Source organism: Heptranchias perlo, chromosome 10, assembly GCF_035084215.1.
Source record: "Heptranchias perlo isolate sHepPer1 chromosome 10, sHepPer1.hap1, whole genome shotgun sequence".
Classification (NCBI taxonomy): domain Eukaryota; kingdom Metazoa; phylum Chordata; class Chondrichthyes; order Hexanchiformes; family Hexanchidae; genus Heptranchias; species Heptranchias perlo.
In genome coordinates, this window is record NC_090334.1 from 44,689,258 (window position 1) to 44,708,821 (window position 19,564).

At 39.9% G+C, this 19,564-nt stretch overlaps 1 protein-coding gene across 3 annotated transcripts in view; it reads right to left on the minus strand.

Annotated features, from left to right (window-relative positions):
* Nucleotides 1-12,160: 12,160 nt before the first annotated feature.
* Nucleotides 12,161-19,564, minus strand: part of samd4a (sterile alpha motif domain containing 4A) — a 162,485-nt gene continuing 155,081 nt past the window's right edge. For all 3 annotated transcript variants that reach the window (XM_067991588.1, XM_067991589.1, XM_067991587.1), the window contains one exon: nt 12,161-15,104. In XM_067991588.1, coding sequence (XP_067847689.1) covers nt 15,076-15,104 — 29 coding nt within the window. In that variant the 3' untranslated portion in view covers nt 12,161-15,075. The remainder of the gene's footprint in view (nt 15,105-19,564) is intronic.

Here is a 19,564-nt window from a genome sequence, read left to right on the forward strand (position 1 = left end):
GATCACTGTTCCTTTATTGTCACTGGGTCAAAATCCTGGAACTCCCTACCTAACAGCATTGTGGGAGCGCCTTCACTACATGGACTACAGCGGTTCAAGGCGGCAGCCCACCCCACCTTCTCAATGGCAACTAGGGATGGGCAATAAATGCCAGCCTTGCCAGCTATGCCCACATCCTGAGAATGAATAAATAGGAGTAAATTACAGTAGGTTTAAGTATCACTACAATGTGGGATTTCTCATCAGTCACCAGCTATCCCAGTTAAGAGAAAACCAGTATCATATACACATGGATCCTGACAGTTCTGCATATAGTCTACTTACTACAGGATTCGTGAACAGGAAGTTCAAATGCTTTCCGCTGAGTACAAATTTCAGGCACAATCCTACTGTAGAAAAAAGTGAAAATAGTAAAAAGTTAAAATTAAAGGCATTATATCTGAACGCATGAAGCATTCGTAACAAGATAGATGAATTAATGGCACAAAGAGAGATAAATGGGATTGATCTGGTAGCCCTTACTGAGAGCTGGTTGCAGGGTGACCAAGGTTGGGAACTAAATATTCCAGGGTACTTGGCTTTTAGAAGAGATAGGCAAAATGAAGAGTGGTTGTGTGTGTGAGGGGGGGGGGGGGGGATGGGGGGAGGAAAGAGAATAGCCCTGATAATAAAGGATGAGATAAAGGCAGTAGTGAGAAAGGATCTTAGCTCAGAAAATCAGGATGTAGAATCAGTATGGATGGAGCTAAGAAATAACAAGGGGCAGAGAACACTGGTGGGAGTAGTTTATAGGGCCCGTGATAGTAGTTGTAGTGTTGGACAGAGTATAAATCAGGAAATTAGAGGAGCTTGTAACAAGCGTAATGCAATAATCGTGGGGGACTTTAATCTTCATATAGACTGAGCAAACCAAACTGGCAAAAGAAGTTTGGAGGACGAGTTCACGGAATGCATCAGAGACAGTTTTCTAGCACAATATGTCGAGGAACCAACCGGGGCACAGGCTATTTTAGATATAGTATTGTGTAATGAAACAGGGTTAATTAGTAATCCTTTGGTAAAGGATCCTCTGGGCAGAGTAATCATGATATGATCGAATTTCCTATTAAGTTTGAGAGTGATGTAGTTAAGTCTGAAACTAGAGTCTTAAATTTAAACAAAGCCAATTATGTAGGTATGAGGAGCAAGTTGGCTAAGGTAGATTGGAAAATTAGATTAAAAGGTATGACGATAGATAAGCAATGACAAACATTTAAAGAAATAATTCATTATTCTCAATGTATATACATACCCTTGAGGAATAAAATCTCCACTGGAAAAGTGATCCAACCATAGCTAACTAGAGAAGTTAAGGATAGTATTAGATTAAGAGAGGCTTATAATGTTGCCAAAATAAGTAGTAAGTCAGAGGATTGAGACAGTTTTAGAAATCAGCACAGGATGACCAAGAAATTGATAAGGAGAAAATTGAATATATGAGCAAACTAGCAAGAAATATAAAAAGATTGTAAGAGCTTCCACAAGTATGTAAAAAGGAAGAGATTAGGGATAGTAAAGATGGGTTCCTTAGAGGCAGAGACAGGAGAAATTATAATGGGGAATAAGGAAATGGCAGAGATGGTAAACAAGTATTTTGTATTTGTCTTCACAGTAGAAGACACAAAAAACATACTGGAAATAGTGGGGGACAAAGAATCTAATGAGAGTGAGGAACTAGAAATAATTAAGATTAGTAAAGAAAAAGTACTGGAGAAATTAATGGGACAAAAAGCTGACAAATCCCCTGGACCTGATGGCCTACATCCTCGGGTTTTAAAAGAGGTGGCTGCAGAGATAGTGGATGCATTGGTTTTGATCTTCCAGCATTCCCTAGATTCCAGAACGGTCCCCGTGGATTGGAAGGTAGCAAATGTGACCCCGCTATTCAAGAAAGGTGGGAGAGAGAAAACAGGGAACTATAGGCCAGCTAGCCTGACATCAGTAGAAGGGAAAATGCTAGAATCTATCATTAAGGACATAGTAACAGGGCACTTAGAAAATCATAATATGGTTAGGCAGAGTCAACATGGTTTTATGAAAGGGAAATAGTGTTTAACAAATCTATTAGAGTTTTTTTTGAGGGTGTAACTAGCAGGGTAGATAAGGGGGAAACCAGTGGATGTAGTATATTTGGATTTTCAAAAGGCATTCGATAAGGTGCCACACAAGAGGTTGTTACACAAGTTTAGGGCTCATGGTATTGGAGGTAATATATTAGCATGGATTGAGGATTGGTTAACAGACAGAAAACAGAGAGTAGGAATAAACGGGCCATTTTCGGGTTGGCAGGTTGTAACTAGTGGAGTGCCGCAAGGTTCAGTGCTTGGGCCTCAGCTGTTTACAATCTATATGAATGACTTAGATGAAGGAACTGAATGTAATGTATCCAAGTTTGCTGATGATACAAAGCTAGGTAAGAAAGTAAGCTGTGACGTATAAAGACACCGAGACTGCAAAAGGATATAGACAGGTTAAGTGACTGGGTGAGAATGTGGCAGAGAGTATAATGTGGGAAAATGTGAAATTATCCACTTTGGTAGGAAGGATAGAAAAGCAGAATAAATATTTTTTTTAAAAAGAGAAATATGTTGGTATTCAGAGGGATTTGGGTGTCCTTGTACATGCATCACAGAAAGTTTTCATTCACGTAATAGATTGTATGCAACAAGGAAAGAACAACTAAAATATACCACAATTTGTTTTGTTTTACCTTGCCACTTTTTACCCCTCCTTTTTATTTCCTGAATACACTGACTCCTTATTGGGGTACAGTTCTACCAACATTAATCATCCTCTGGTACCTTACCCAATTGGCTATTATGCATGAGTGAGCCTCAGCTGTGAATGTCATCAGAATATATTGTTTTTTTTGGGGGGGGTGGTGAAATCGCCTATGAACCCAGTCCAATCTTCTACTTACTGGAATATTTGTTATAATGTACCTCGCATCTTTGTTACATTCACAAAAACACAATTAGTAATGTCTTGCTAATCCCCTTCCCCTCAAAAAAATTTGATATTTGAAAAGAAAACTGAAAAAAAGAAATGAAAATGCCAAAAACAATGTTGCAATACACTGTCCACTACATTTCTTAATCTCTTGTAGTTTATTTTGCATGTTTAATTTTTTTTAAGATTAGGCGTGTAATGTATATTAGCAGCCCTTTGTTCTGCAAAAGACGGAGTTTGTTTTGCCACTGTTGGTGACATTTTAAGTTGCTGTTTTGAATTGAAAGCAAATGCCTGATAGATGCATTGTACCAAAAGGAATTGAGGTAATGAGGAACGTTCACAAAGTACAGACCTTCCTCTTACTAGGTGTTTGGGGTAGCTATTATTTTCTTTGACTTAAACTCCAAGGCCTTGCCTCTTGCTTTACATCCCCACACATCCCCCACTTCTAGAACATCAAGCTTCTTCTTGCCCTCTGTTCTTTCAATTGTAAACAATTTTACAACACCAAGTTATAGTCCAGCAATTTTATTTTAAATTCACAAGCTTTCGGAGATTTTCTCCTTCCTCAGGCAAATGTTTCAAGATCTCCTTGAAGCCTACGCATTTATACATATTGAACAATAAAACATGGTGTTTACAGACTGCCCCTGCAACTGCCCGTTGCCAAGGCAATCACCGTGTTCAGACAGAGAGGTGTCACCTGCAGAACCTCCGAATACACATTCAACAAAAAAACAAACAGGGAAAAAAAACAGAGAAAAAAAAACACAGAGAGAGGCAGAAACATCCGGAAGGCAGAGAGAGCCAGCAAATGACCCATTATATTAAAAACAGATAACATTTGTTCGCTGGTGGGGTAACGTGTAGCGTGACATGAACCCAAGATCCCGGTTGAGGCCGTCCTCATGGGTGCGGAACTTGGCTATCAATTTCATAGAAATTGATAGCCAAGTTCCGCACCCATGAGGACGGCCTCAACCGGGATCTTGGGTTCATGTCACGCTACACGTTACCCCACCAGCGAACAAATGTTATCTGTTTTTAATATAATGGGTCATTTGCTGGCTCTCTCTGCCTTCCGGATGTTTCTGCCTCTCTCTGTGTTTTTTTTTCTCTGTTTTTTTTCCCTGTTTGTTTTTTTGTTGAATGTGTATTCGGAGGTTCTGCAGGTAACACCTCTCTGTCTGAACACGGTGATTGCCTTGGCAACGGGCAGTTGCAGGGGCAGTCTGTAAACACCATGTTTTATTGTTCAATATGTATAAATGCGTAGGCTTCAAGGAGATCTTGAAACATTTGCCTGAGGAAGGAGAAAATCTCCGAAAGCTTGTGAATTTAAAATAAAATTGCTGGACTATAACTTGGTGTTGTAAAATTGTTTACAATTGTCAACCCCAGTCCATCACCGGCATCTCCACATCTGTTCTTTCAGCCATTGTTCCGTCTGGAGATCCCTACACAGGTCCCTTCAACTGGTTACTTCTGCCCAAACAACCCCAGCCTATCCAATCTTTTCTCATAGCTAAAATTCTCTAGCCCTGGCAACATCTGCGTAAATCTCCTCTGTACCCTCTCTAGTGCAATCACATCTTTCCTGTAATGTGGTGACCAGAACTGTACGCAGTACTCAAGCTGTGGCCTAACCAATGTTTTATACAGTTCCAGCATAACCTCCCTGCTCCTACATTCTATGCCTCGGCTATTAAAGTATCCCGTATGCCTTTTTAACCACTTTATCTAGCTGTCCTGCTACCTTCAAGGTCCCTTTGTTCCTCTACATCTCCCAGTATCCTCCCATTTATTGTGTACTGCCTTGCCTTGTTTGCCCTCCCCAAATGCATCACCTCACACTTCTCTGGATTGAATTCCATTTGCCACTTCTCTGGATTGAATTCCATTTGCCACCTGACCAGTCCATTGATATCTTCCTGCAGTCTACAGCTTTCCTCCTCACTATCAACTGCACGGCCAATTTTTTTATCATCTGTAAACTCCTTGATCATGCGCCATACGTTCAAGTCCAAATCATTAATATATACCACAAAAAGCAAGGGACCTAGTACTGAGCCCTGTGGAACCCCACTGCAAACAGCCTTCCAGTTTACAAAAACACCATTATCCATTGCTTCCTGCCACTCAGCCAATTTTGAATCCAACTTGCCACTTTCCCTTGGATCCCATGGGCTTTTACTTTTTTGACCAGTCTGCCATGTGGGACCTTGTCAAAAGCCTTGCTAAAATCATTGTTACTATATGAAATGCATTGCCCTCATTGTTACCCCTCAAAAAATTCAGTCAAGTTAGTCAGACATGACCTTCCCTTAACAAATTCATGCTGTCCTTGATTACCCTGTGCCTTTCTAAATGACGATTTATACTGAGCCTCAGAATTGATTCCATAAATTTGCCCACCAAGGTTAGACTGACTGGCCTATAATTACTCTGTCTATCCCTTTCTCCCTTTTTAAATAACTGTATGATGTTAGCAGTCCTCCAACCCTCTGGCACCACGCCTGTAGCCAAGGAGGATGGGAAATATCTCCAGTTTCCATTCTGTAAACTGCTGCTTAAATACTGAATGTATTAAACTGTTTTTTGCAATAAAGTACTTGCCACCGTAACCAATTGGTGTCAACTCAAATCTTTCGGAACTGGGAAGTAAGTAGCGGAGCAGGGGTTCCCTAAGTGGTCGTAGACGATATATATTCCCAATAATGCTCAGTCATTGCGTATATTCAAAACTGAGAGATAGATTTTTGGACACTAAGGGAATCAAGGGATATGGGGATAGGGTGGGAAAGTGGAGTCGAGTAGAAGATCAGCCATGATCTTATTGAATGGCGAAGCAGACTCAAGGGGCCATATGGCCTAATCCTGCTCCTATTATGTTCTTAAATTTTGCAATGTCTGATATTTTAAAGTAATTATGAAATACATTAAAGGCTAGGGCTGCTACTGGTTTTTACTTTTGGATCAAACATTTTTTCCACACTGTTACAGTAGTTCATTATATTATCACTATCAGCCTTTTATTCATAAACAAACAATGCTCAATCAGCAAAACTTAAATCAGGAAACCAACTAATTAGGTTAATCCGATTAAACAGACAGACACAATAATGCAACTGTTTTCAATCAAGGGCGCAAAATTCAGACTTTAAAAAAGTTAGTAAATGCACCAATGGAAAGCAAATAGAGGCAACAGTTGTGCTCCAAACAGGAGAATGTTCCCTCTGCTGGATAATCCACTGTATTATAATAAATCTCAGGACCACACAGGAAAAAGACAAAATGTTATAGGCTGCTAAAATGCCTGATTTTTGTTTGCTTATACTTGACTAATTTGCTAACTTGTTTTCTATTGTGTACTATTTGCTGGATGCCAACTCTGCACTTGCATACAGATAAAAATTTACATTTTATATCAGTGTTACACAAAACATACTTTAGGGACAAAAATCTTGAATCTTTTTATAAGTGTAAAATTTAGACACAAAATTTGTAAAATGGTACTGACTGAGTCAGTATACATTGGTACAATCCACATAACAGCAGCTTCCTTGATTTAGACTAACAGCAGACTGGTAAATTTTTAAACAACCTGGGTCTGTAAACAGATCAACTAGCAATGATCAATAAGAGGTAACTGATATTCTTCTGCTTGACATCAGGGATGTGTCCAATTCAATTAAGATGCTGATCTATAAAGATCCACTGAGGTTTTGGGTGAACTAGCCACATTAATGTCATTTAGGATCTTACAGTAGTAGACAAAATGTTCATTCTATCAGACTGGGCTAGATTTAAACCTGTGGAATAAAATGTCAATCACTGCACTTTTTAAATTCGTATAAGATAATCCACTAGATAGCAGGCATCGTGGGGGCCATTTAAACCCACCCCACTTGGCGCGAACAGGCGACCTTGCAGTTAAATTTGCCTCCAAAAACTTGCAGCCCCCTTTTTGCTCCATTCCTGCCTGCCACCACCATAACTGGACCTTTTTTTTAAATAAGGCAGCCAGGGCACCCACCTGACTCCAACAGCAGCCTCATTTATACATGCAAGTAAGGCCCTCATAATGTCATTTGGATCCTGATGGCATTTTACTGCCAACTGAGCAGGGCACCCACCTTGGTAAAACCGGTCGGGGAAAAAGCGGAGGCCCTAAAAGTGAAGTGTTAAAACTTATCTTTGAGGTGACCAGGAGGAGCAAGAGTGCTCTTCTGGGCCCCACAGAGAAATTCTGAACCTCTGCTGCCCAGACTTTTCAGGCTTAAGCACTACATTATTTCCCTTCTGGTGTTCTGTAAAAGTGTTTCAGAATATTTTATACATCACTAAATGGTAAATCTATATTACCTATTTTCTATTATCTGTAGTTTATTACAACATATATAGAAAAGTTCAAATAAACAGTCGGTCAAGTCTATATTTCATCATAGTTTCTTTATCACTGTGTGCAAGAACAATTGTTTCAAACCTATACCCTGAACTTCTGAACCTAGGGGATGGTTTGGTCAGGTTGGCAGCCTATATCTGCCAGCTTTCTCTATAATTGACTGCCAAATTGTGCAAGACAGCTACCTGAAGCAAGAAACTTTGATTTGATTACTGTCCCTTTGAAGAGATCCCTTTCATTTGTACACAATGCAGATATTTCACACTGATTTCCTCTGCCAAATTGCTAAACAAACAATCAGGCAAGAATTTAGAAAAATTTGTGATATACCTATCACCTTCTCATATGGTATGGAAAGCCAGGATCTGGAATTTTGTGCCAATACTAAAGGCTGTGGTCTTTCAGAATAGGACCTTCTCAGAAGGAAACTTGGAATTGTCTACGTAATACTATTATGGGAGCACCATCACCACAAAGATTGCAATAGTTCAAGGAGAAGGCCCACCACCTTTTCAGAGCAACTAGGGATGGGCAGTAAATATGGTGTTGCTACCAATACCCCCATCCCAAGAACAAATATATTTTTAAAAATCTGACCATCTGTAAATACGGAACAACTTAAAATGCTAGACACAAAAAGAAAACAATGACTTCCATTTATATAGTGTCTTTCATGTCATCAGGAGGCTCCAGCCAATGAAGCATCTTTGAAATGTAATAACCTTTATTTAGGGAACGTGGCAGCCAATTTTCACACAGTAAGGTCCCACAAATAGCTAATGAAATAAAAGATCAGTTAACCTGTTTTAGTGGTGCTGGTTGAGGGAGGACTGTTGGCCAGGACAACTAGAGACACCCTTGCTCTTCTTCGAATAGCGGCAATGAGATTCTTTATATCCACCTTAACAGGCAAATTTGGTTTAATGTTTAATCTGAAAGTATCTGTCAGCACTGCACTGAAGTGTCAGCCTAAATTCTGTGTTCAAGAACCCACAAACTTTTCCTCAATGACTAAAGTACACCATTGAACCAAGCTGCCACCAGAAATCTGGAATAAAAACAGAATATCCTGGAAACGCAGAGCAATCTATCAACATCTGAAAACAGAAAAGTTGTGTAACATCTCAAATACAGACTCTACAATTCTGGGGCTCGATGTTACCGGGGCTGCTGGTTCGCGGCAGGGGGGCTATTGGGCACGTGGGTAACACGCCCGGTGAAATGAGTCAGCCACCCGCGCGATCGCAGCCCAATTGGATCCACTTACCTTGTCTTCCGGGTTCCCCACTGCTGATCTGCGCGTCGAGCGGGCTGCGCATGCGCAGTAAGATCGGTCAGCTGGAGGAGCTCTATTTAAAGAGGCAGTCCTCCACTGACAGATGCTGCAACAAATAGAAAAAATTACAGCATGGAGCAGCCCAGGGGGAAGGCTGCTCCCAGTTTAATGATGCCTCACTCCAGATATCATTGGATGGGGTGAGGAGGACAGAGATCTTCCCCCCGGCGGGTGGGAGGAAGCGGCCTGCCTCTGCCACCAAGAAGGCCTGGCTCGAAGTGGCAGAGGAGGTCACCTGCACCACCAACATATCACGCACCTGCATACAGTGCAGGAGGCGCTTCAATGACCTCAGTAGGTCAGCCAAAGTGAGCACACTTACTCATTCCCCTACACTCCATCTGCCACATCACCGCCCCTACCACACACCTCCTTCTGCATTGCCAACACTACTCTGTCACATCACCCCTCATACCCACTCAAACCTCATCCTCATCTTACCTGCACTTACTCACCTCGCCAGTACTCATCCCATCACTACCACTCAACCCAATCCTCATGGCTCTCTCTCACACTCACCCTCTCGTGCATCTCTTTCACGGTCAGCCTCACTCAACCTGCCACTACATGTGCTGCAGCCACAAGGCATGCATCAGATATGTGCAGTAGGCAGCGTAAGGCAAACGTGTCGTGAGCATGAAGGGGATGCACAAGGGTGTTTGAGGGTTTGTCATGGTTGTTACTTATATTGAATTTCTGACCAACTCACATTACATATTATATTGGCACCACTACTGCCATGTCTTTGCGAATCTTGTCTGGTTTGTGCAATAATGCCTTTTCCTGAGGATCACTATGAAGACCCACAATTGATGCCACCCATTGTGTCACTGCAGAGTGGGTGTAGGTGTATTTGCAGGGCTCTTTTGTGCAAACGGCTGAGAGACGTCAGCGATGTCCCCGGTGGCACCCTGGAAGGATGCGGAGGAGAGGTTGTTGAGGGCAGTGGTGGCTTTGACAGCGACAGGTAAGAAGATGGTGCTCGGGCCAGCCGGGAGCAGCTTGGCATGAAGGAGGCTGCAGATGTCCACGACTACGTCAAGTGACTCTGAGCCTCCGTGTGCACTGCTGCTCAGAGAGGTCCAGGAAGCTGAGCCTCGGTCTGTGGACCCTATGGCGAGGGTAGTGCCCTCTGCGACGCATCTTTCTCTGCGCTAGCCCTCCCTCCTACTGTACAGGTGGATGTGTCACAGCACTGTGTTGTGAAGCTCTACGTGTCAGAGGTGGACGGTGTGGCTGGTGACGCTGTTCGCCCTCCGGGGAGGTCATGACTGCAGCTACGGCGGCCCCCATCTGGAAGATGTACATCTGAGGGGGTACGCAAGGTAGGTACATGTCTCTGGACCCCAGGGTAAGTGTGCAAGTTGGTGACTTTGATTGTCAGGAGGAGGGTGGTGGAGGCCAAACTTTGTCCCAAGTGACAGAGTGGCCTACTGCAATGAGTGAGGGTCTCCCCCCCCCCCCCCACCCCCCACCCCCCCACCTGTCAAATGGACATTTGCAGCTGCCACAGGCTGACAGCTGCAACAGGTCCATTTAAACTGAGAGTGTTTCCCCCAGTATGGGAAACAGTCCCAGTTTGCTATAAAATCCCACCCCTTCTCACATAATCCCTTAATCAGGTCAGTTAATGACCTGAACAAGCAAAATAAATACTTTCAAGTGGAACCCCGCTGGCTTTAATTGCCTGCGGGATTCCCACCAGCGGGGGCTGCGCGCGCACGCTGGCGCGTCAGTGGGGAACCCGGAAGTGGGCGGGTTGGAGCCGGGCTCCAAACCCGCTCCGGGATTCTCCGATTTTCAAAGCCCCCCCCCGCCAGGAATGCACCCGATAGCGGGTGCTAAAATGATGCCCCTGGTGAGGGTAACTATTCAAAATGTCTGGCACAGAAATTTAGATGGTATCAAATTTACATTACTTTAAAACAAGGAATAGTCATGCCTAAGCAACTGCTGTTTAAATACAATAGTGGGGCTAGGGAATGACAGCATGTGCACAATCAATAATACACCATATTTAACCTTAACAGTCTGAAAAATAGCAAGCAAGCAATGCAGCAGACATTTAGAGAGTACTCCAATGGAAAGCTCCCTCTCAAACAGGAAAGCTGCTAGATCAAGCGAAACAAAGAATTTCAACTCATATCTAGAATGGTATTGTACCCCATTTACGACTGCACATGGTGTATTGAGTGTTTACAGGTTATTATCAATATGCATATCTGGAGGTCTTCACGCAGCTGCATCATAATTACTTTATGATCACCCAAGACAAAAGGGCAGGCAGTTTCTCTCAGCCGCACAATTTACACTATATGCACTTTGAGAAATCTAAAGGATATTTACCAACCTCAATTAAAATAGATTTAAAATACTTCTGCTATGGGGATGGTAGTCCTGACACTAAATTACCAGACATTCCAGAATGTGATTTAAAGGAATGAACTGGGATGACCTGAATTCAAATGACAATGCTGAGAGAGCACTTCAATCTAAAAAGCTTCTGAGCAGTAAATTACACAAATTGGGGCTCAAAACTTTTCACTTAAAAAATATAGTAATGCGAGCTAACATGATGCCTAGACAGAAGTGGAGTGAAATTACTCAAGACCCAGACACCAGTTTGAAAATCACAAAAACAGACACAAAGGTCTTCAAAATAATTCAAGACTTCAAATTTAAACTGCACTGGAAAACATGTCTTTATCCAACAAGCCCACAGCCAAAAAGGGGTAATCTCGAATGAGAGATTTACACTGCATAGTTCACTTTACCACTGATTCAATGGTTAATTCACTCCAGAAGACATTTTATTGGGATTCCATTGGCTCAGCTTTGTGAACGACAACAGCATCTACAATATTCTGGCTCCAACTCATTCTCCATGGAATTTTTTTTTATTATTCGTTCGTGGGATGTGGGTGTCGCTGACAAGGCCAGCATTTATTGCCCATCCCGAATTGCTCTTGAGAATGGAATAGAGGGACATTGGCAGTCTCAAACATTGTGATTGTTCTCAGGAGGATGTACTGAGTGAAACATCAGCACTTTCCCAAAAGGAGGAGAAAGAAGAGTAAGAGAAAGTGAAGGGAAAAGAGAAAGAGCAAGAGAGAAATCATCTGACAGCTAAGTCAACCTGGGCTGTTCTCCTAGACCTGCTTGTAGAAGGCATAAGAGGAAAGGTTTAGTAGCTTTTCCTGTTGCCTTCTTGGTCGGAGAATGATGTGGGATTTGGGAAGCTCCACAAAAAGGTCAATTTTTCTCTTCAACAGCATGACTGATCACTATGTAAACAGAGTTACAGATAGAGAGCCTTTCTCTTTGTCATATTATGAAAGTTCAAACTAGATATGTGTATTTGTATTTTGCAGTTTAAAAAAAAGACACATACACCACAGTGTTACAAAAACTTGTATTAATCATCTCCCTTCACTTTCAATATAATGCTGATATGAAATAACCATCATTTTAGTTAAGTGACAGAAATGGGAGTAATAAATACATTGTAGCAACTTTGCTGTTTAAGTCACAAGAGTAATTCATTGGTAACTTTAAACAAGAACATTTGAAAACTATACACTTGCAAAGAACAGCAAGTAAAACGTATTAGTGTTTGTCATAAAGCTTTAACATGTAACAAACGTGCTTTTTCCATAGGTGACAAACTGTAAAAATATGCATTTATGTGCAGCAGTAACTATGCAAGAAACATACTTTTTGTACACTACCTTCTTTACAGAGGGAAACAGGAACATAAGCATGCATGCATTTACAATGAGGGGTTGCCTCTGCCTGGCATGCAACAAAAGGAAAGAAAGCAACAAGGGATCCTGTATTTTAAAGAGGAGAAGAGGTTCTACATTGAACTCAACAAAACTGTCCATAAATACATAGGGGATAATATAATAAAAAAAGAGGGAGGAAGTATCCAGGTCATTACTATTAGTGTTGTTGTTGCTTCCTATTCCTCCCAGAGGAATAAACATTCACTATTTTTTGAATCAAGATAAAGAAATACAAAAAATAAAAGCCACCATAGCAAATTTTGATGACTTGTACAAAACAATTTTTTCAATTTTTTATTTAGTGTTTTACATATAGTGCACACACATCCATTGCAAGACCAGCCTTTGTACATATGCAGAGCTTTTAAAATATCTTCACTATTTATGTCTTGCTTTCCAGCCATAATCTCTTAAAGGCATCACAGCAACCTGGCAGAAATTACAGAAAACCTCCATTTCTGGCACAGCTCACGATAGTAGGATAAGTGTTTTGTGTGGCTCTTCCACTAAGTTTTTCAATGTCCACAAGAAGTTAAGTACTTCAAACATATCCAAAACAGTTGCTAGGCCAGGCTTTGTGCTGGGCTTGCAGGGATATTCTTGTGCACAACATTTAACAAAACAAAAACAAAGACTATAAATATCAAGAATATGTCTTATCACCTTTGTTTTTGAATTGGTGGTGTTACCTTGCTCTGTATAAAACAGTGAACATTTGGGGTAGGTGGAAGATACAAAAGGAAAGGCACTGCCGCTTTATTTCTAGATATTTGACTTCACAGCCTTATGCATGCAATCATCATTTCATAAATAATTCATTTTACATAGGATAGTATTAATCAAGCTCTACACCTGCAGTCAATACAGGACTCAACAGAAGAACAAAGAATGGCATCAGTGTTCTCAAGACAGAAGCCACATGTTAAAATTAATTCACTAGACAGCACTTCTTAGCAAAACAAACTTTTTTGTCGATATGTAAATATTTAACCTATACCTTGTCAATAGAAATAAGCTATAATATTAAAAAATTAACTAAATGGATGTTAATATTTTGAGACATACTCATGGTTACCAGCCATAGCAAGTTAATACATAACATATCTAAAATAATACATCTAATTAATAGATAACTTCTGCATCTATAAATCAGTGGAGGAATAAATATCAATTCTGATTTGTAAATACTTTTTAGGACTCTCCTTAAACAGGATTTGTGTTAGCGTGAATGCAGTCACATTACCTTTTCTGAAGCTGTATTCACTCTATAAACATAAATGCATTGTTTGTGTATATAGTTTAACACTTTTCTATCACCAACTTCATCTATAATACTGCATTTCCAACTCTATATCCATGTGTATTCATCCTCATTCCATTTCTTTCCGTTGATTCTCAGCACTTGCTTTTTCCCCATCTTATATATTTAACTAATTGTCTCTCTCAGATGTTGAAACTCTAGACTGCAGATTTTTGAACACTTACTTTGGGTATGTGGTTAGGGGAAGAGGCAGGAAGAAAATATTCAGGATCTGACAACTAGTACACTATACCAACTCTGCTTTAACTGTAAATGTTAAGCCTTTTTAGGGTGGATGGCAAGAATCTAAAGCAGAACAAGAGCGAACAGCGTACTCGCTGACAGTTAAACAGACTGCAAGGCTGATTAAACTTTAACTCTTACCATTTCACACAAGTCTCCTGCATTCAACAACATTCCAGAACCCCTCTTTCATTTCATCATTTTTAACATCTGTACCTATTCAGGACTAGCATTTACAATTTATTTAAAAAAAACCAAATATCCCCTAAAGCATAGCTTTGCTGCTAATCAAAAAAGCAAACCTGCTGCTATTGCAGAAGGAAAAAAATAAAATGCTTTAACAATGGCAATACAAATAACAATGGCATACCTGAAAAATGTTTATGTACCCTTTATATTTATGTAAACAATATGCAGATTTATTTAGTTACATTTAAATCCCTCATTTGAAATTCCCCTTCATGACAATAGTACTTCAATTCTGAAAAGAGCTTAATGTCCCCAATCAGATACAATGAATATGAAAGACATCTTACAACATGTCATCCTTTGTTTCTTTTGGTCACACATTTGTAGTACAAGTTTATAGATTTTTTTTAAAAAATAACTTTTCTAAATACAGAAATGTAACCAGCCACTGTTGTGTTGCTTCAGGTTCACCTCTTCTCTTGTCACTACAAAAGGTTTCCCCATTCATTAGTCATACCTACACTAACTGCTCTGTTTACATGAATTATGACCCTTCAATGTTAGGCATCTAAGGGTGCTTCTCTGCAAAACCCTTTTCATGGACAGAATTACTTTTGTTTGGCCTGACAATACTTCAGGTTTTGATGACAGTAATAATCCAGACTCTTGCGCAAAAATAAAATATGTTCATTACAGATTGGAGAAACATGACACAAGACATCAGTTGACCCTGTCCAGGGCACAGGACTGGAACTTGTGAACTGTGGTCTGAACCCGCAGCTACTTTTGTGGTTCAGAGCCAGCACTGATGGTGTAGTTTAACCTTCTAGATAGTAGAGGTTCTGTCAATGCCATCTGAAAATTAAAAGCAAAGTCAGTACTCTGAAGTTTTATTATTGGATTATATATAGCAATACTTCATTATACAATCTAATATTTTTATTTAAAGCTACACAATACAATTTTCATTTAGGAGTAGTGACTGAAATATTAACAGGGTTTGAAAACGGTGCAAGCAGAATTTGGCTTCAAAACAATTACTTATGGAAACATTGATTTTGCATTTTAGTAGACAAGAATGTGTTGGATGAAGGGCTGGACTGGAAATGCTTGCACCAAAATGAGACCAAAGTCACTCATTATTTTAAATGACTGCTTCTTAAACATTACAGGATCCTTCAGCTTTAGTATAACCAACATGGAATGTTAATGTACAAATAAGTTAGGAGCATTTGTTTTAAATTTCCCCAAGAGAGCGACACCAAATTTATTTAAAAATAAAAACACAACCAATTTCCTCATAATATTGTTACTAAAGAAATCTGATCAGCATTTCAGTGTCAACATATGGTACTAATTACAAACACTGGGGCAAAAAAACTGCTGTTTTGCATACATTACCAAAATGTCATTCCATTACTAGAGTTATATTGATCTGCTGACACAAAAAGGAACAGCCACGGTCTGATCAGCTTTTAAAACAGCAATAAATGCTGGCCTTGCCAGCGATGCCCACATCCCATGAATGAATAAAAAATGGTTTGACCTCTTCCAAAAGCTATGCCATGACAAAGGGGTAAGCTAACAACTAAGAGGGTCATTGGCACCTATACGTGGTACAGTAAACTCAACATAGGTAGAAATAATTTATATGCACAACACATGACATATTTCACAAAATGCTTACACAAACTTCCTATAGTGGAAAAAGTACATGAAAGCATGATTTGTCATCAGGATCACTATATATAAGCAATGGGGCAATTGCAATGTTAGTAATTTTAAATTGATAAATATTGAACATCTGAATAGGAACATCAGCTAAATTATCTTTTCGAAATGAGCATTAGTCTCTCATTAAATAAAATCACTCTCCTCATATTCTGGAGGAGGTAACCCACCTAATTGGGACAAGAGAGAAAGGTACCTATCCCTCTATGGATCTTTGTGCACAGAACTTACCCAATCCTCCCCTTCCCACACCTTATAAAGTTCTCCCTCACACGGTCAAAAAGTATGGATCACTAAACACCAAGGATTTAAACATTTGAAGAATAATTCCTTAGAAGATAAGGTGGATACAGCATGCAAAGTGAATAAACTTAATTTCAAAGTCAACTTGCAAGATAAGACGAAGGAGCTAGAAAGGGAGGATAAACGATACAGAGAGGATGAGAAATTCAAAAGGTTATAAAATTCCATCCGGCCGACAAAGCTCCTGGCCTTGATGGGTTCATCATACTTTTTGTAAGAGATTTGCTTCTACACTCCTCCCTTCTACAAGGATACTCAATCTAATGCTCCATAATGAACTGAAGGTGACCACGATTGCTGTGTTAAAATTGGATAGCCATGTGGTGAAAGATAGAATACTAGAAGCCTGGTCTTTGGTTGCTTCCAAGCCCTTATTCACAGACCTCTCACTCTCACACTAAGCTCTCCTACAAAAAGGATGCACGAGAATCCCCCATTGATACCCACCACCTGAACACAATTAATACTAACTGATATAAATCATACAATTAACAGATTCCTTTCTCTCTAAATAAAATTAAACTTTATATATACACACACAATACAAACAAAAATTTCAAAAATCAAAAACTCCCATACTCTTTACGGCATTACATTGTGAGACAACCCTTCACCAGGACCCCACATAATTTCTTTGTACATGTACCTCTTTTAGTAAAACAATCCAACAGTTGATGGCTTAAATCCACCCACTTAATTTTAGAGATTTCCTTTCTCTCCAGCATTTGTTTCAAGCCAGCAAGGTCAATCCGTAATCTTTTCTCACTCACATTTTTCAGAGTGTACATTATCCCACAAATGAACGATTGTCTACATAACATTCAATAGGTATACTATCTTCAGTACTCCCATTGTACAGGATGTCACTCAAAATATTTGCCAAATAGAATCCCATATCCACTGTGTCGACAAGAGCCAGTGTTTCAGCAGCCAGAGTACTTTTAACAACCCTTTTTATTTTCTTAGCTTCCCTAGCTAAAAAAGGACAACATTTCCCATTCTAACCCATAAGAAACACTATGAAACCAGCTGCACTAGAATATCCATCAGAAAGATTAGCATGTGAAGCATCGCTAAAGATAACTAGCTTCATTTCCTTTGGGTCATCTAAGGATGGGAACTTATGTACGCATTTATCTATATTTAATTTTTGTAATGTTTAATTTGCTCTTAAAACATTCTCTACTTGTTTCATTGAAGTACTTAACTTCAACATATCAAAACCAGCATCTGGTCTAGTCTGACACAACCAGTTCAACTGACCAATCAAGCTTCGTAATTGCTCTGTCTCTTCAGATATAACATCGATTTTCTGTGATGACCTGGTATAATTCACCAGAATTGGAGTAACACACTCTAAATAGAACTGTTGATTTAAAGTTATACTAGACCCACTCTGCTTAATATCTAATCCAATATATTTAAAAGCCTCACAGGCCTGACTCCCAATTTTAAATTCTACTCTCTTATTAATGACGAATTTCTCAAATTCCATAGCACCACTCCATAAGAAATCATCAACATGCATCATGAAGATGCCTGAAAGTTTTCCATTATGGTACCAATAAAACAATGCGGGATCTGATTTTAGTTGAACACAACCTATTTTCAGCAAAGCAGATCTCACCGAAAAATATCATACCCTGGAAGCACCATTCAAGCCATAGACACATTCGTTTAATTTCCATAATTTTCCTTCTGCATTTGCTGCTTCTTTAGGCAGTTTCAGAAACACTTCTCTGAAAAGTATAGCCCTGCAGAAATGCAGCTTTTATGTCAATTGACCTACACTCCCATGACTATGTTGCCAAAAGAGCCAAACAGATTTTTAAAATTACTTTTCCAGCAGTGGGAGAATCCATTTGAACATCTGTATCACCCAGTTTCTCTTCAAAACCCCTAGCCACCAACCTCACTTTAGCCGTAAGTCCCATCTGCAAGGACTTTTTCAGTACAAACCCATCTATGCGACAAAGCTGGTTGACCCTTATCTATTACTTCAGAATAAACTCCAAATTCTTTCCAACTATCTAACGCCCTTTGTTTTGCCTCTTACTCGTTTATCCTCAAGTTTATTGCCAGCCACCAAAACTTCACAATCGTGAGGTCTTCTGCTTCTAGCTCTGCTACGTGACTGTTCTGTGGTCTTTGTTTCATTGTCTGACCTAGTCAAGCTATGTCCTCTACTTCCACTTCTATGTCTGTAGGGACTACTACTGCGAGATCTCCCTCGTTCATCTCTAATTCGTGATCGTTTTCTGACATGAGATTCACTTACGGACTCCCCATCACTACTTGTACTCCACTTTCATACTCTCCACTCTTTTACCCCATTCTGCCAGTCCATGGACCTCGTTGCATGGCCATCATTCTGAACATTCAACCAAAATTTAAATCTACTAGCAGCTTCGCCTGCAAGTCCCAAAATTGTTGCATCCCTCCATTCATGAGCCCCTTCTGGAACATACGTCACTCGTGTATCTGACGAATTTTCTCTGATACCTCAGTCTTGATAAAAGCCTGTCTCCCCGCATGCATAGCATTTAAACGCTCAGAAAAAATGGCACTAATTGTAGTACCTTCCAGAGCAGGAGGATTATCACAAAGAACAGAAGGTAATTTGGGATTGCGCCCATAGGTAAAGACTATATCCTCCAACCTAAGTGCTAATGGAACTATATCTCCCAACCTAAGTGCTAAAGTAATTTTAAAATAGGACATGGGGGCCTCAGTCTATACTTCTTGCTAATCTCTTTTGAGTCTTCTATATTCCTCATCAACTATACTTGCATCTTTTAGCAGGATTTTTAAAGGATGGCAGGCAAATTGTCTATGTAATTTTAAGACAATTTGTTTTTTTATTTCTTCTCTTATCCTTATTGCCTGATGCCATTAATATTTGCCTAACTCGCTGATGAGAAACATTTATTAAGGGGATACAATGATGCCCTGACCAGGTAAACTGCAAATCAACCGATTTCCCAAAAAAGACTGCCTCATCGTGTTCTATGTCAAGTTTCAATTTTGCCTTTTTCATGGAAGGTTTACCTAAAAGCATAGGTATCTCACTAGAGACTACATCCATACTTATAAAATGGCTTACTCCAGCTATCTTACATGGAGTTACCTCAAGGTGGTGTCATCTCCAAACCTAAAACATGTAGAACTTTTATATTCCTTAACCTCGATCCTCACTACTTAGTGAATCAAGATAACATTTTAACCAATCTAGCCCGCATACAGTTGAAGTACGTGCACTAGCACCGCACAATTAAAGGAAT